At 36.0% G+C, this 17991-nt stretch overlaps 1 protein-coding gene across 1 annotated transcript in view; it reads left to right on the forward strand.

Moving 5' to 3' along the window:
* Positions 1-17991, forward strand: part of IRAG2 (inositol 1,4,5-triphosphate receptor associated 2) — an 83321-nt gene that overhangs the window by 56541 nt on the left and 8789 nt on the right. Inside the window, exons 22-30 of the mRNA XM_036455507.1 lie at positions 5885-5931; positions 6040-6104; positions 6258-6359; positions 8357-8427; positions 10385-10442; positions 12024-12087; positions 12174-12201; positions 12446-12586; positions 17032-17166. Of these exons, the coding sequence (XP_036311400.1) occupies positions 5885-5931; positions 6040-6104; positions 6258-6359; positions 8357-8427; positions 10385-10442; positions 12024-12087; positions 12174-12201; positions 12446-12586; positions 17032-17166 (711 nt within the window). The remainder of the gene's footprint in view (positions 1-5884; positions 5932-6039; positions 6105-6257; positions 6360-8356; positions 8428-10384; positions 10443-12023; positions 12088-12173; positions 12202-12445; positions 12587-17031; positions 17167-17991) is intronic.

Here is a 17991-nt window from a genome sequence, read left to right on the forward strand (position 1 = left end):
CTATCCCAATATGTCCCAAGGTCCTAAAGACTTCATCCTAGGGAGGGATCCTTCACCTCCTGAGAGATGGGCACAGAAGGCAGTCAATGTCACCACTCAAATCTCTAAAGTTGTTTTGCTTATTGTGCACACTGTCCACAGGCCCTGCCTCCTCCTCTGCTCACCTCCTTGCAACTCTGTGTTGGGTCTTTGGTGATCTCTGCTTGGTCAGTAGAGAGATGGTCTCAGCACTTGTACAGTAGGGTCTTACTGTGGTGTTTGTTGAGTAGACTCCTTGTGATGCATTTTTAAAATTATCCTCTACTTCTCAAGGCATGTCAATCACCCAGTAGGGCTGGTAGATACAATGGTCAGAGCCAGGCTTCCCACTGAATCAAGTATTTCTACTCCCTCAGAAGTAGACTCAGCTGTACATAGTGTCCATTTCCTCAATTCTGCCTCACTCTTGGCAATTTCTTTCTGGGGCCCACTTGTCTCTCCTTAGAGCCTATCTTCCTTTCCTTCTTTATTGTTCCTACCATTAAGTCCGAATTGCAGCCAAAGGGTTCCTACAACTTTGCAAAGCTGGATCTGTATGTGTCTGCAAACACTTCAAGAACTAAGAAGTTTCGTGAAAATTTCTGAGAACTAACCTGATTCTCCCCTCTACCTACTCCAATCTCAGATCTGACTACACCAAGACACTCTAACAAATGTACTGCATGCTTCATAGTAAACACTCAGAAATTAGCTGTAACTGTCATCCAGAATCAGATTATCAGCGGTGTGGAGTTCAGAGGATATCTTGTCCCAGGTCAGAGGATATAAAAATGATTTTCTGTTTTTCCTTTGGGTGTTAAAAAAAAAAATCACATACACCAAATAGTGTGTTTTGCTTCCCTTTGAGGTCTCCTTTGTGTTATAATATGTTTTTGTTTAAGAGGCACTGTCACTAGGAGGAGGTGATTTGTGAGGCAAAGGGCAGGATCCGTTTAAAATTATCTCAGAAGATTTTCTGGCTATTGTCCATCCAGTTCTCTCAAGCTGTGCATAGGTGTAGCATTCATTAATAACCTTGGAGAATAAATAACACTGCTAGTTGCAAAATAGAGACATGTCAAAGTTGATTGATAACTGTATTATAAAGGAACCTCAAAGTGGTGGGTGTGTCCTGGAGATCAGAGGGTGTGGTGTCCTTTTATTTAGAAATTGGAAAAACAAAACAAAACAAAAAACCAAGCACCTGTGAGGCAATTTAGTTTTGTTTAGGTTACAGCAGTTGCAATCTTTTGACACTCATTGTACATTCTTTCTTTTTTTAGAATATGAAACTAACACTGAATCAAGCCAAAATAGTTATTTTTTTTTTAAGTTAGGATGAAATAAGTCCATCTAAGTGCCTTTTATTCAATTTTTGTTTTCCTCAGAAAGTCGTATTAATTTATTTGAGTAGCATCAAGTGTTTAAAATAGATATAATAGTGAAAAATGGTAACTTGAATTAGTGGGAGGGTTTCTGATCAGAAAAATCTATAGATAAAGTAACAGCATTTAGAAGAGCAAAAATAAAATAACCTGAGGGAGGGAGGTTATCTAGATCTATTCATTCATTGCCCTTACTAATATTTTAAAGGTTATTTCTTATTGTTCATATTTTTCTATCTAAATATTGATACCATACTGCTGAGGTGTGTGTGTGTGTGTGATGTGTGGTGTGTGTGTATGTGTGTGTGTGTGTGTGTATGTGTGTGTGTGTGTGTGTGCACATGTGTGTCCTGCATTTGCTAACCCAGCCCCTGGGAGAATCTGTCTCACTTTGTTTCATGAGTACCATGGCTACCCCACCCTGTATTAGACTCTTACTGTCAAAGGCAAATGGGCTGAACCATGGATTTGCATGCAAATGTTATCAGGTTGGTATTTGAATGGCTGGGACAGAAGACCATTCTTCCTGGTGTATGTTCTCAGCATGTTTTGGACTCATTGACCTGAGCCAGTCTTCTATGTAAGTAAGTCTCTCATCCAAACTTTCTTTTTCTTGCTTTTAGGCAATTTCTTTCCCTTGGTTTTAATCTATCCATTAGATTACCTTGTTCACACTCTGCCAGGTCTCACAGTGGTTGTGTGTGAGTTAGATTTTCCTAGAGGTCCAGGATGCTAGCTGGAATGGGGGTGACTTTTGAAGCTGGAAGAAAAGAGCACAATTATGGAAAGTTTTTGCTGAGTTATCTCCCATCCCCCTCTCCACATGCACAGATACCCTGAGGGGCTGGGTCTCCAACTTTCATTAACGATAACCCTAAACTTGGGGGGGAAAAAAAAGTTTCTTTTGTCTGATTATTCTTGTAAGAAAGGGAAAAATTTTTGGTAGACCAAATTTATGAAAATCTAGATATGTTGTATATTGTTTTGTTTCTGATCAGTGAGATTTATACAGATTTATAAATTGAAGCAATATCCAATTGCTTACCTTATAACTGTTCCAAAACAATGCAGTGATATATGACTACTGAATATATGACATTTCTCCAAAATCTCATAATTATTATTTATTTAATTAATGTATATGTTATGTTTATCAAAAAACTTCTTATTAAAATATTTCACATATGAGGTTTATGCAGAGGTTCTGACAAATGAGACATTTGTAATATGATGGAGACAAACTATATTTTTGCTGTATTCATGATCTTGACACTAAATAATTTCACTTTTTAGAAAATCAAAGTGTGCAAAATGGTGGGTTCCTTTCAATATTGGAAGCTTTTTTAATTAAGTAGGAAATAACTACATTCTCTTTCATACTTCTTAAAGTCAAATGTAAGTATCCATGACTCTACTAGGTATAAGACGTCTCTTTCTGACTAAATTAACTTTTAGTTCGTGCAATATAATTATTATTACATGTAACAAACATTGTTAATTATAGCACAATAATAAGTGTTATTTCAAGCTACACATAACAAATTTTTATATGTTAGGATGTGTGAAAAGGGCCTGATTTTTATTATTATTAAGGAATCATTTTTTAAAAAATATATTTTATTGATTTTTTCACAGAGAGGAAGAGAGAATTAGAGAGTTAGAAACATCAATGAGAGAGAATCATCGATCAGCTGCCTCTTGCACACCCCCTACTGGGGATGTGCCCGTAACCAAGGTACATGCCCTTGCCCGGAATCGAACCCGGGACCTTTCAGTCCGCAGGCCGACGCTCTATCCACTGAGCCAAACCGGTCCCGGCAAGGAATCATTCTTTACTGGCAATTAAACTGAAAGATGTTTATTTTTTATCTTTATAGCTTTATTTCTTATTGGAATATAGTTAAATAAGCTCATAGTAATTACTAATACAATATATTAAAATATTTTTAAGGATAGAGCCATCATTATTTAACTACCCAGAGTATAAGGTACAATTTCTCTACAAAATTTAATTCAAATATTACCCCACTCTGTCCTGTTCTGTGCATATTACTTTCCTCTGTGGAATGCTGCCTGTAATATATGAAGTGTTTGTTTTATCTATTTGTCTTCCTGACTGGCATATGAGCTCTCCTGAGACAAGAACTGTGTTTTTGTGTGGCACTGTTCCTAGTACAAAGTGGGCCTTTGATATAGTTGTTGAATTAAACTGTGTCATGAGGGGCTTTAGTCTGACCCATATAATCTGACCCAAAGATATTTAAAGCAGAGAAGAAATGAAATAAAAGGGAGAGGATTCCTCAGTATTAATACGTAGGAGAATTAGATATAAAGTCTAGCTTTGCAAAGTTTGTGGAGTTTTCTAAACATTTGAGGTGAACATTTTAAAAATTTTTATTTAAATAATATGCCAATCTAAGACAATAATAGGAATTCTTTGCTTCCCCAATAGTCTGGGTTATGGTATATCAGAGACAGTTTTTGTGGGTTTTTGTATGTGTGTGTGTGTGTGTGTGTGTGTGTGTTTGTGTCTGTGTGTGTGTTGTTGTTGTTGTTATTAATCCTTACCTAAGGATATTTTTCCATTGATTTCTTAGAGAGAGTGGAAGGGAGGGGAGGAGACAGAGAGAAACATTGATGTGAGAGAGACACATCAATTGGTTGCCTCCCACATGTGTCCCAGCCAGGGCCAGGGATAGAGCTTGCAACCAAAGTATATGCCCTTGACCAGAATCAAACCCGGGACTCTCCAATCTGCAGGCCAACACATTATCTACTGAGCCAAACCAGCTAGGGATTGGAAACAGTTTTGTTTACAGGGGAAAGGACGCTAGATCTGGGTTTATATACTGACACCATCATTCTGAATATTCCTGGGAAATTCATTTATTCATTGGCTTCACTTTCCTTTCTGAAATAAGTAAATCTTTTCTTGTTAAAACCCACTACATCTGCCAAGACCGGTTTGGCTCAATGGATAGAGCGTCGGCTTGGGGACTGAAGGGTCCCAGGTTCGATTCCGGTCAAGGGCATGTACTTTGGTTGCAGGCATATCCCCAGTAGGGGGTGTGCAAGAGGCAGCTAATCGATGACTCTCTCTCATCGATGTTTCTAGCTCTCTATCTCTCTCCCTTCCTCTCTGTACAAAATCAATAAAATATATTTTAAAAAAAACACCACTACATCTGATTGTTGGGAAATTAAATGAGATGATACATAAAAGGGTTTTTATAAATTTTAATGTGCTCAACAGATAGATGTAAGCTGCTGTTATAGACTGGGTAACTACATACTCAGCAAACTCTTGCTAGATCTTCACTTTTTCTGTGGCTACCGTCAGGTCTATCTTGGATGGATTCTAACTGCTGTGTATGATGCCCAGTATCCTGCCACTGAAACTTATTGTTGGTTGTGGCAGTTAATATGTTTTATGTTTGATTATGGAATACCATAAATGTGTCCATTTTTTACATTGTCTACAGGTGTGTTGTTTTTTTAGACAGCTTTTAAAGAAAGTATTTTTAAAATTAATTTCAGAAGGAGAGGGAGAAAGGAAGAGAGAGAGAAACACACCACCTATTGGGGGCCAAGCCTGCCAGCCAGGCATGTAACTCAACCAGGAATCGAACCATGACCTCCTGGTTCATAGGTCAACACTCAACCACTGAGCCATGCTGGCTGGACCTGTGCAGGTTTTTGATATGTCCAAATAATTTCAGTTTTATTCAATTTGAATTTACTTTCCTAAGTAGATAAAATAATAATGAAAATAAGCTTATTAGAAAATCTTATTATTATAGAGAAACCTATGTTCTACTGTATTTTTTGAAATAGAATACGTGAAGTCACCAACCCTAATGTCCCAAAGTTCCCTCCAAATTAGGAACTCCTGATAGAGGCTAAGTTCAAATGGGATCATTTGGCCAAGCAGGCAGGGACTTGTTAAGCCCATTTGAGCACCTAAGAATAGGTGCTGCCTTAGATGGAATCCTTCAGATCTTTGAGAATTTGATTCCGTTTAAAGTGTCTGATCTGTCAAGCTAGAAAATTGAGAACCATCTTAAAATCACCAGGTCAAAAGTTTTAGGTTGAGCAATATCTCCATAAATAGAAATGTTTTATGTCCACATAGAATGTTCTGTTTAAAGAAAACTTGGAGTAAGTCCATGGAACAAACTCTACCTGCCCTTTATGTTTAGAATTTGTTTTGCCCAAGAATTTGTCAGCTTTTATTTAAATATTAGACATGGAAGTATACTTCAAGTAGGATTTTTTTTTTTTTGCAAGAACAGCTTTGAGAAAGTAGCTATCAATCTGCCCTGTGTAATCCCATTTCCATATCCTCTCCAAGAGGATAAGAGCTAAGTAAATATAGGTTCATTTAAAATTATATGAAAATGTTTGCTTAACACCACCTTTCTGGAATGGAAAATGTCAAATTGTTGGACTTATTTCTACTTTTCCCTTTTCTTTCCCTTAAGGAGAATGGTATCGAACTCTTGAATTCTGAGAGCCTGCCACAGTTCAGGTTTGCTTTGTCTGTTGTATGTGTGTGAATTTGTATGCCTTTCAATTAATTTTTGAGAGATTTCTTTGGACCTGACACCTCAAAATATTTCTTCCACTCTTTTGGCAGAGATCATACCACACTATCGTCTCCTGGACACACGTCATCCTCTGAGAGTACTGTAACTTCAAGTGGTGAGTGGACTCAGAAAAGATATCACCATAGAGTGTTAGTATTACAACTGTGAGCTTGATGTCCTGTGACCTGCTGACGTGTGTGCAAATCAGAAGAACATAGGCAAATACTTTTGCATAGTATTCGTGCTCTTAGTTTCTTCCTGTTGATAGATTCCGGGTCAGAAACTTTGAATAAGGCTTCTGGTTACTTTGATTGTAAATTACTCTGTGAGAAAAAGAAGGATAGATCAGATTCTATGATAAAAGTCAAAGGTAAGCTCTTAAAGGGATCAAGTATGGTTTTCAACCTGAAACACTAAGCTGACCTATAAGCTAGTAGAGTAACTGTTCTCAGTTGCATTATTTTTTTTAAAGAATTTGGAGACTTAGTGTAGAGAAATTAGGTCCAAGAAATGACTATTGCCTTTACTATGGTAATGTTACCAACCTCCCCCCGCCCAATTTTGTATATAAAACTAAAATTACAATATATTCAATAAAATTTTCTTTATGGCAAAGATTGATTAGCCACAACTGGGTCTCATTTGGCTCAGATGTAGAATCTGAGCCAAAGGAAATTCCAGAACCCCAATTAGAATCTATTAGGTTATGAGACAGAGCATTAGTGATGGTCCATTCAGCAGGCAAAAGAGCTAACTAGATGACATGTTAGATTCTTTCTGCCATTCAACTCTGAAAACAAAGTAGTTATTATCTACCATTCCCAATGAGACACCATTTACTGTAAATACTATGGAGGGGAATTTGCCAATATGCACCAAAATGTTAAATGTGCATATCTTGTGATAAAACAATTTGATTTCAGGGAATTTATTCTATAGATCTACAAGTACACACATACAATATGACATGTATGAATTTTATTTTCTGTATTGTCTGTAATAAAAGATATTGAAAACAAGTTAACTATTAGTAAGATAGAATACTAGTTAATATATTTTTACATATCCATGTAATGAAATATGGATCCATAAAACATATATAAGGATCCTGTTTTCTTGGAAGGTTAGCAAAGAACTATTGTTTCTTGAAAAAGGAAACCACACACACTAATAATTATGTATTACATGTAAAAAATTGTTTAAAAAAAAAAAAAAAGAAAAGCCAAAATTGGTTTGGCTCTATGGTAAGCATCTGTCTGCGGACTGAAAGGTCCTGGTCAAGGGCATGTACATTGGTTGCGGGCACATCCCCGTAGCGGGGATGCAGGAGGCAGCTGGTCGATGTTTCTCTCTCATCGACGTTTCTCGTTCTCTATCCCTCTCTCCTTCTCTATGTAAAAAAATCAATAAAATATATTTTTAAAAAAAGAAAAGAAAGAGAAAAAAAATTTATGTATGTATAAAATATCTTTGGAAGGGTAGATAAACTAACAGAACAGAAAGTGGGTTTCTGTATGGCATGTGAAACATTTTACATTTTTAAATGTATGGACCATATGAATCTATTATCTGTCTTAAAACTTAAATGAATATAAAAATAAAATTTCCATAGGGAAAAATATATATATTATCTCTGAAGAAAGTGTTTACCATTTTGTTCTTATTTCCATAAAAATTTAAAAATATAACACATTCTTCAACTATTTTTTTTTTCTTAAAAAGAAAGAAACAAAACCTACCTATAGCTGTTAACTGTTATGCCTACACTGAGCTAAATTCAGCACAATGGATCCTCTGAAGAGGAAAATCATTAAGTACATTACAATGCAAATAAAGTACACAAAAATAAAGGGAAATTACAAAAAGAAATGGCATAATTTAAAAGTCCTCTTCTTAGTTTGATGACATTTTATTTAGAGAGATACATATTTTAGAAGGTTAACTTTCGTTATCAGCCTTAGGTATGTAATTTTAAGAGACCTGTTTGTCAGGCTATAAAAAAGCTACTAAGCTACTAATTGCCCATCCTTCCTTCATCCAGTTTCTATAATTATACTAGTAATGTGTTTGTTTTTAAACAAAGTAGCAGCAGCCTTTAAAAAGATATTAAAACCTGGAGAATTTGAAGGCCATTTATACAGATGTTAATTTCTACTAATCATATTGCTAGCTTCCCTGGGAATCTCAGCTTCTCTAGTATTGATTTTTTAATCAATGGACACTTTTAAAGTTATGCAGTATGAATTTGTCTAACATGTTAAGGCTTGTGCTACTCACTAGTCTGCTCATTTTGCCACCCTCACTATTTCTTCCTCTTTTATTTGATACAGCTCCCCAACTGTTAAGTGTATTTTCTTTTTCTCATAGACACAAGTCCAGATCACGAGAATATTGCACTCCAAAACTCTGTGAATGAGAACAAAACCATGTTAAATCTGGTAAGGAAATATACATGAATTAACAATGAAAGTAATGAAATATTACAGTGGTGGAACTGTTCCTTTAAGTTTGCAAAATACTCTTGAAAGCACTATCTCATTTTCCCCTTTAAAAATATCATGGGGTTAGAAGAATGTGATTATATGAATATTTTATAAAGAAGGTGAGGCCAAAGCATCCCTGTGACTTGTCCCAGTTCACACAGCAGAGTCTTTAATTCACTCATTTATTCTTCAAAGGTCTACTGAAAATAAGCCCAATATTAATCAGTAGAGGACTTTTAAAATAAGTGAAGGCAGTAATAAACAAGGTTGAATAAAACACTGATAACTATCTTAAAGATATGTTCTAATTAGGGAAAGAAGTGACTCCATAATTAGAGTGTGATTAGTGATGTGAAAGGAAAATGCTTGGGGTGAGAGGCCAAAAGTAATGTCATGGTGGAGATATGAACGCAAAGACGTGAGAAGAGGGAGGGAGTAAGAAGAGGTGAATTTGTGGGGTAAAAAAGATCAGTTAGAAATAAAGTTCCAGGCCAATGTGAGGCATCAACAGTTTGTAAGGAGATTTTACATGAGACTATAAACCCATTTTCTTAAGTTGCCGATGGGACTTTTAGAAACAGATACACACTTGTGAGTTATCAGCAAAGAACCAAGTATATGGATAAAATTCCCCAAGGATTTAGCAGTCAGGAAGAGAGCACTGAGGATAATTAACTCCCAGTGATTCCATTTTCTAATGTGAGAGGGCAATGCAGAGGAGTCTGAAGAGAAGGTGTAGTGATGGGGAGATGTTGGGAGAGCAGAACCAAGGGGAGAGACATCTTCAAGAAAGAGGGGATAATGGATTGTCTCAGATGCCACAGTGAAGTTAAGTAAGACAAAGACTGGAGAATATCCATTGGTTTGGCAGTAGGGAGTTCACTGTTAACTGAGAGAGCAGTTTTCTTGGTGTGTTGAATATGGGAGCAGAGCAGTTCATTGTTGACAGATGGGACACAAAGAACTGGAAATACAACCATGGACAACTCCTCCCAGAAGTGTGAATATGAAGGTCTGGAGAGGGAGAAAGTAACCTAGCTGGAAGAGGTCATGGGGTTGAATGAGGATTCAAAAAACTGAAGAATATTTTAATGTTGACAAGAATGATCCAGTGCTTTACCTGTAGTGTTGCAATTGTTCCATTTTAATGGTCTTAGTTTCAACTGCCTTAAAATTTCATGATACGGTTATCAATGGCTCTACCAAGGACATTTGACTTGGACTTATTTTTATGGAAAATTTCTAAGAATGTTGAGTAATTATTATCATAAAATGATTGTATACCTACAGCTTTCCCATTAGATTGCCAGGCAGTGCAATATAACCCACTTATTATGGAGATTCTTGTTGTATAGATAGATTTGTAAGATAGTTGATCAGTGACTTCAAGTAAATTCATATGGAGTAAAAGCCGAACAGCACAACGTTGGCTGTTATTTTTGCCACAGTTTCTCCAATATCCATTGCATGCAATAGTCCTAGAACAACCCCCTTTTCCCTTGTCATCCATCCTCTCCTACCTCTCCATCAGGCTTCAGTATGTTTCATGTCAGCATAGACTTTCCATGCTATTCCGGCCATAATGTCTCTCTTCTTCCCCTGCCATGCACCTACTTGTCTAGATCCCATTTATTTAGCCATTCATCCTAGTTTGCTTTGTGGTAACTTGTATCCTGTTTGCAGCTTTTCCTATATTTCTGTCCTTCGTGCTGCAACTAGATTGGAAACCCCCCTGGAGCAGTCTTGTTTCTTCTTTAACCCTAGGACAGTTTAATGTGTTGGGTTAGTTTTTTGTGTGTTTTTTTTTTTTTCTTTTTAGTGTTTTGACCAGGTAGGGTTAGGGGAGGACAGGAAGTTGGTTATAAAGGCTACCCACTTTATGTTCAACAATAAAATCTCTTTATGATTTTAGGAAGCCAAAGAGGAAACAAAAACAATAGATGATCCTAGAAAAGAATGTGTCGCAGGAGGTAAGGAATCTTCTCTCTGAACCCCCATGTGAACTTTTTTTCCCTGCCTGGCATGGCTATGGGTGAAATCTTTCTGAGTACAGATGTGGCATCTACACATTGTGCATTACTAGATAAAATTAGCCAATAAAACTGATTCTTTTTTTAAAAAAATTTTCTTTATTGATTAAGGTATTCCATATGTGTCCTCATCTCTCCATGAACTCCCAAGCCCTCCACACTCATGTCCTCACCCCCTGGTGATCATGTCCATTGGTTAGTCTTATATTTATGTATACAAGTCCTTTGGTTGATCTTCTTTCACCCACCCTCCCCTAGCTTCCCTCTGAGGTCTGTCAGTCTGATCGATGTTTCTCTGCCTCTGGATCTGTCCCTGTTTGTCAATTTATGTTGTTCATTATGAACTGATTCTTGATTCCATTTGTATTGTTTTCAGAAAGTCACATTTATGTTGCCACTGATTGTTAGACCCCAGAGGACTACTGCCCTGTTGTGGCCTAAGGACCATGCCAATGTTGGGAGTAAATTCTAAAAATACACAAACCAGTATTTAAAGAGCAAGTGCTCTAAGCTTCCCTCCCCATTGCACCTTTAATGGGAGGGAGTAGTGGGCAGAATTCAGGCTTTGGGGTCACGCAGACTTTGTACTGGGTCAGTCTCTGACTTTCTTTGACTTTGGGAAGTTATTTAATTTGAGTCTTAATTTCCTCATCTGAAAAATGGAAAAGATGAGTAAAAAAATATCCTTTATTGAGAGCATTCTATATAAATTCTTTATGTACATAGTTTTATTTAGGTCTCCCAAATACCTGTGTGTGGTAGGTAAGCTGTGATTCGGTTTCCTAGTCTGTGAAGTATAGATAATAACTATCTGTGAACTGTAGATAATAATCTATCACAGAAGTTATACTATGAGGATTGAATAAATTATGTTTGAAGCACTTAGAAAAGTGTTAGGCCGAGAAGTTTTCATACAAGTTAGCTACTGTAGAACAATAATATCATCCTTCTTTGGTAAATGCTCTGATGAAGTTGTTAGTTTTCCTCCTTGCGAAGTCGTCGTTAAGAGTGTCACTCGTACACATAAAGAGCTTTGCGTGGGACTGGCATGTAGTAAACCTGTGATTGAATGGTTGAGACCATCTGTATCATTGATGTTATTGTTAATCAGTATCAGTATTGTTATTATTATTACACTATTATTATCTGTACTACTAGTACTACAATCACTATTACTCTTGCTGCTGCTATTCTAACTTTGCTATGAAAAAGAAGCAGGGCACCAGAGGAAGGTATGCATTTAGCCACAGGATCAAGTCAAACAAACATTCAAATGCAGAGAGAAAAACTGAGCTGTCGCTCTATTCAAAGACTATTCATTCACATGCTGAATGAATAGCATAGCATAACATTAAGCTATGTTTCAGCAAATGCATTATTAGCTAGCTATCATCTCAGACATATTTCAATGAGACACCTTTGTTTAGTGAAGAGAGGATATGACATTTTATTGAGTGAGCCTTTAGCCGTTGCTGTTAATAAGCCTTTTTAACCAAATAATACCTTACTGTCTTTTAATAGACGCTGCTGTTTCCTCTGCTCCTGTAACCACTGTGAAATTGGTTAACTTTAAACAAAGTGACAAGTAAGCTCTTCTTCACATAGCATGCTAACGTTGTTTTGCTTTTCTGTTGAATTGTGTTTGAATAAGTTCTTTGTCTTATCCTATAGCATTTCTGCAAATGAGAAGGAGGTAGAGGTGAGTTTAAATATTTTTTATTTGCATTTTTAAAAAGTGTTTCAGACTCACTTGTGTATAGTCGCTTCATGCTTTTGCACAGCTGTCCTACGCTTGGTTATGACCAAATGCAGGTAAAGTATATGTGTGCCAACACTGTGTTGCTGAGTAGAGAAAGAAATGCCTCAGTATAATTCAGTATTGAACTGAGATATTTGACGACGTCCAATTTTCACCCTTCGCCCTCCTGTTATTTTGACAACAGGCCGAATTTCTCAGATTATCTTTGGGATTTAAGTGTGACTGGTTCACCTTAGAGAAAAGACTGAAGCTTGAAGAAAGAACCCGTGACTTGGCAGAAGAAAATCTGAAGAGAGAAATCACTAACTGTGTGAAGCTGTTGGAGGTAAGAATCACATCTGGGGACTGTGTAATGCTTTCAAAATGACATAGGAGTTTACTTATTTGACAGAAGCTAACACCAAGGACCAAGCACTCCCAGGGTGAGTTAGTAAGAGGTAAGAATTCAGAATCAGGATAAAATAAAATTTAAAAAAAAGATTCAATAATAGGAAAGCATAATAAACAAACAGTACATGCCTTTTAAGTTGATCCTATGAGTTATCAGACAAAAAAACTGAGAAATAGGAGATAATATCAATTTTTATATTCAAAGAAAAGAATCAAAAGTCTATTTCTATTTAAGTAACTAAAAATTAAAAACAGAAAGAAAATGGGTCTCATCAGATGTGGGCAAGCCCTCTGTAAGGTTACAGAGCAGTGTAACAGCTACTATTCTTCCATCTTGGGAAGTCACCATAAATATTAAGATGGATTGGGAAATTAAGAGGGCTAATTGTGGGAAAGAAAAATAAAAGTTTAGAAACCATATTCTATATTTTTTTATTGTGGTAAAAGACACATAACAAAATTTACCATGTTAACCATTTTAAGTGTACAGAAGTGTTACCCATATTTACATTGTTGTGAATAGATGTTCAACTCTCCCTACGCCCTCTTCTCAGCCTCATTTAGTTTACTTATTTATTGATGGACAATTGGGTTGCCTCTACCTCTTGGCTATTGTGGCCATTGTTGCTATGAACAAGGGTGTGTGCAAATATCTCTTTGAGAACACTGCTTATAGTTATTTTAGGAATATTCCCAGAAGTGGGATTGCTGGATCATATGGAGTTCTAGGTTTATGTTTTTTGAGGAGCAACCATCTTGTTTTACATAGTGGTTACACCATTTTACAATTCTACCAGCATTGCACAAAGGTTTCAATTTCTTTACATTGTGGCCAACAGGTTATTATATATTTTTTTTCCTGGTAGCCATCCTAATGGGTGCAAGGTAGTATCTCATTGTGGCTTTTAATTTGCCTTTCCCTGGTGATTAGGTTTGTTGAGCATCTTTTCATATGCTTTTTGGCCATTTGGGTATCATCTTTGAGGCAAAAATGTCTATTTAGGCCCTTTGTCAAATTTTCAATAAGATGTGTGACTTGCACCAAAACCAGTTTGGCTCAGTGGATAGAGCGTTGGCCTGCGGACTGAAAAGTCCTAGGTTTGATTCTGGTCAAGGGCATGTACTTTGGTTGTGGGCACATCCCCAGTAGGGGGTGTGCAAGAGGCAGCTGATCAATGATTCTCTTTCATCGATGTTTCTAACTCTCTATCCCTCTCTCTTCCTCTTTGTAAAAAAAATCAATAAAATGTATTAAAAAAAAAGATGTGTGATTTGCAAATACTTTCTCCTATTCCATATTTTACTCTATCCTTTGATGCACAAGCGTTTTTAAGTTTGTTGTATTACTATTGGTCTATTTTTGCTTTTGTTGCCTGTGCTTTTGGTGTCATATCCAAGCAATCATTGTCAAATCCAATGTCATTAATCTCTATCCTATATTTTCTTCTAGAATTACATAGTTTTGGGTTTTTAATACATTTTAAGTTGATTTTTATATATAATGTGATAGTCCCACTTCACTTTTTTGCATCTGGCTATTTATTTTTTCCAACATCATTTGTTGAAGAGTCAGTCTGTTCCTCATTGTGTACTCTTGGAACCATTGCCAAAGATAATTTGACCATATATGTGTACATAAGTTTATTTCTGGGCACTCTATTCTGTTCCAGTGATCTATATGTCTGTCTTTATGCCAGTACAATTTTGATTACTGTGGCTTTGTAATGTTTTGAAAGCATAAAGTACGAGCTCCAAGTTCTTTTTTTTTTTTTTTTTTTAAGTTGTTTTGGCTATTTGGGGTCTTTTGAGATTCCATATGAATTTTGGATGAATTTTTCAACTTCTGCAAAACATTCCATTGAGGTTTTAATAGAGATTGCATTAAATCTGTAGACTGATTTTGGTAGTATGGACATCTTGAAGAATGGAAGTCTTCCAATTCATGATGCAGGATGTCTTTATGTTTCTTTAGTTTCTTTCAGCAGTGTTTTGCAGTTTTTAGTGTACAAATCTTTACCTCCTTGGTAAGATTTATTCCTAGGTATTTTGTTCTCTTTGGTGCTATTGCAAATGAAATTGTTTTCTTAATTTCATTTTTTATTGTTCACTAGAGGCGTGGTGCATGACATTCATGCACTGGAGGAGGGCAGTCCCCCAGCCTGCCTGTATCCTCTTGCAGTCCAGGACCCCTTGGGGGGATAAACACCGAGGGGTCCTTAACACTGTGGTGGAGGCAGGAGAGGCTCCTGCCACTGCTGCTGTGCTCCCCAGCCATGAGCCTGGCTTCTGGCTGAGTGGTGCTCCCCTTGTGGGAGTGCACTGACCACCAGGGGGCAGCTCCTGCATTAAGCATCTCTCCCTTGGTGGTCAGTGAATGTCATAGCAACAGGTCGTCCTGCCATTCAGTTTATTTGCATATTAGGGTTTTATTTATTTATTTTTTATTTATTTATTTATTTATTTATTTATTTTACTTTTTTTATTAAATTATTATAGAGTTTTATTATATAGGATCGTTAGTGTATATAAATGCAATTAGTTTTTGTATGTTGATTTGTATCCTACAACTTTGCTAAATTCATTTATTCTAACAGTCTTTTGTGGAATCTTTGGGGTTATATTACAGAAATAATTTTACTCCTTCCTCTCCAATGTGGCATTTTATTTCTTTCACTTGCCTAATTGCTCTGGCAAGGACTTTGAGTACTAAAATGCATTGAAGTGGTGAACGTGGGCATCTTGCTTTGTTTCTGATCTTATAAGAAAAAAAATTGTATTTCACCATTGAATATTACGTTAGCTGATGGCTTTTCATCTATGGCCTTTATTACATTGAGGTATAGTTTTCTTTTATTTCTAGATGTTTTTTTTTTAACTGTTTTTATTATGAAGGGTGTTAAGTCTTGTCAAATATTTCTCTGCAGTAGTTTTATCTTTTAATCTCTTAATGTGGTCTATTGCATCAATTGATTATTATATGTGAAACCATCCTTTATTTCAAGAACAAATCTTACTTGGCCATATAGGTACAACCTTTTTAATGTGCTGTTGAATTAGTTTGTTGATATTTTGTTGAGAATGTTTAGATAAGTATTCATAAAGGAATATTTAATTTTCTTGTAGTCTGGCTTTGGTATTAGTATAATAATAGTGGCTACAAAGAATTATCTTGTAAGTGTTCCTTCCTCTTTAATTTTTTGGAAGAGTTTCAGAAGGATTGGTATTAATACTTTAGTTGTTTGGTAGAATTCTACAGTAAAGCCTGGTACTGGACTTTGTTTTGTTGGGATATTTTTATATCTCTTCATCTCCTTACTGGTTATTGATTTATTCAAATAGTTCATTTCTTCATGATTCAGTTTTGTTAAACCATTTCCATTAGCTGAGAACTAATATCTGCTCTTCCCTTCACGATTAAGGTGGTTTTTTAAACTACCAAGGAAATTGCTAATGGCTACTCCAATTGATTAGCTACTCATACATATCTGTCTGCTTCAGAAGTGTCTGCCATTCATTGAACACCTACTTTGTGGCAAACAACTGGCATCTGTTACCTCTCATGTCACAGTATTCCTGGAAAAAAAGATATAATTGTCTTTTCCTGACAGATGAGGAAATAGTAAATCAGAAAGTTTGACACTGTAACCTTTCTAGAATTAGGGTGCAATTTACAGTCAATGGTACCTTATAATTTTATTGGCAGAACTTTTTCTTTGCTATACAAAGTGTATGGTGTTTTAGATTGGGGCAAGTCTTCAAAATGTGCTCATGATCACACAGCTACGGAGCAGTAGCTTGTTGGCTCCCAAACTTGCTATTCTTAAATCTGTTCCCCAGTGAGAATGGTCCTCCAAGAGGGAGGCCATCATGTTGGATGAAGGGCACAGGTTTGAGAGAAATATTTATATGGCAATAAAGGCATACCCACCTAATCAGCCCAGTTGCTTTGTCATCAATGGAAGAGCAAGCATAGTAGTCAGAACCATATCTAATTTCAGTACACTTCCATTGTTTTTCTTAAAAGTTCAAACTATGCTCCTCAGATAATATACTCAACTCATTTATAAGCATATGTCTTTACCATTACCAATGATGCCCATTCCATTGTAGAAGAAAAATATAAATATGCATAAAGGTGGGGCAAATTTGAGAATTAAGAAGGGATCAAGAATAGATATAGAAGGCTTTGTGAGCCCCTACATAGGTCTATTTGATGAAAGTACTCATATTTCAGTAACTTTCATTATGGTCTTAACAGTTCTTTTCATTCTTTACCAGGAAAATTGAGATTTGACTGTTGTCTGCTTTTACAATATAGTGTTAGAATCGCTTGCTGGATTTGGGGCTTGGATGCTTCCTAATGCCTTGTTTTCTGTGCAGTTGTTAACACCTCTTTGTGAAGAGGACAGCCAGGCCCAGGAGATCATCAAGAAGCTGGAGAACAGTATAACGTTCCTCAGCCAGTGCACACTACGAGTGGCCAGTAGGGCTGAGATGTTGGGAGCCATTAATCAGGTAATCTTTTTCTATTTCTGTAGTTATAATGAAATTACTAAAATGATTATTTTCCTTGAAATTATAGATTATATTTCTAAGAATAAGTTTTAGAAAACTCTTCTTTATTGTATAAGACATATATGTTTAGTACTGAAAATGAAAAATGGCATATGTGAATAAAAATGTAAAGGAGAATATCTCATAATAGGATTAACCAGTGACAGTCATTATAAAAATTTTGTTATAGTTTTTTAGACACTGCCTTCATACAGTGTTATAATCTGCTTCTTTTCACTCAACATACAGTTTAGATAGCTTTCTATGTGGTATAAATTCATGTCATTATTTTATGGTTTGGTTGAATAGATCGTAAGTTACTTAACCAATCCCCTATATTTGGTCATTTCAGGATATGCTTGATATTTTGTTCTTGTAAACACTACTATAATAAATATCCTCATATATGCAGTTTTGCACACTTATTCATAGAGAAGTAGAATTTCAAATTTTCTTGCTGGCAAATGTAGGAAAATTTTAATTTTTGTAATCTATACTTAAACAAATTTATTAAAATATATTTCCTAAGAAGTAGAAATTCAAATGTAGAGATATTTTTAGTTTGATCATTTGTTATACACTTTTAATATCCTATTTCCTTTTCATCTCCTCACTATATAATAATATTGTTTTATTTATATTAAAGTTATGTATACATAGTTTTAAAAAGTTAAGTAGTTTTCCTGGTCAGTGTGGCTCATTGGTTGAACATCAGCACATGCCTCAGAAGGTCACAGGTTTGATTCCCAGTCAGGGCATATGCCTAGGTTGCTGGCTTAATCCCCA

Source organism: Pipistrellus kuhlii, unplaced genomic scaffold, assembly GCF_014108245.1.
Source record: "Pipistrellus kuhlii isolate mPipKuh1 unplaced genomic scaffold, mPipKuh1.p scaffold_m20_p_3, whole genome shotgun sequence".
NCBI lineage: Eukaryota > Metazoa > Chordata > Mammalia > Chiroptera > Vespertilionidae > Pipistrellus > Pipistrellus kuhlii.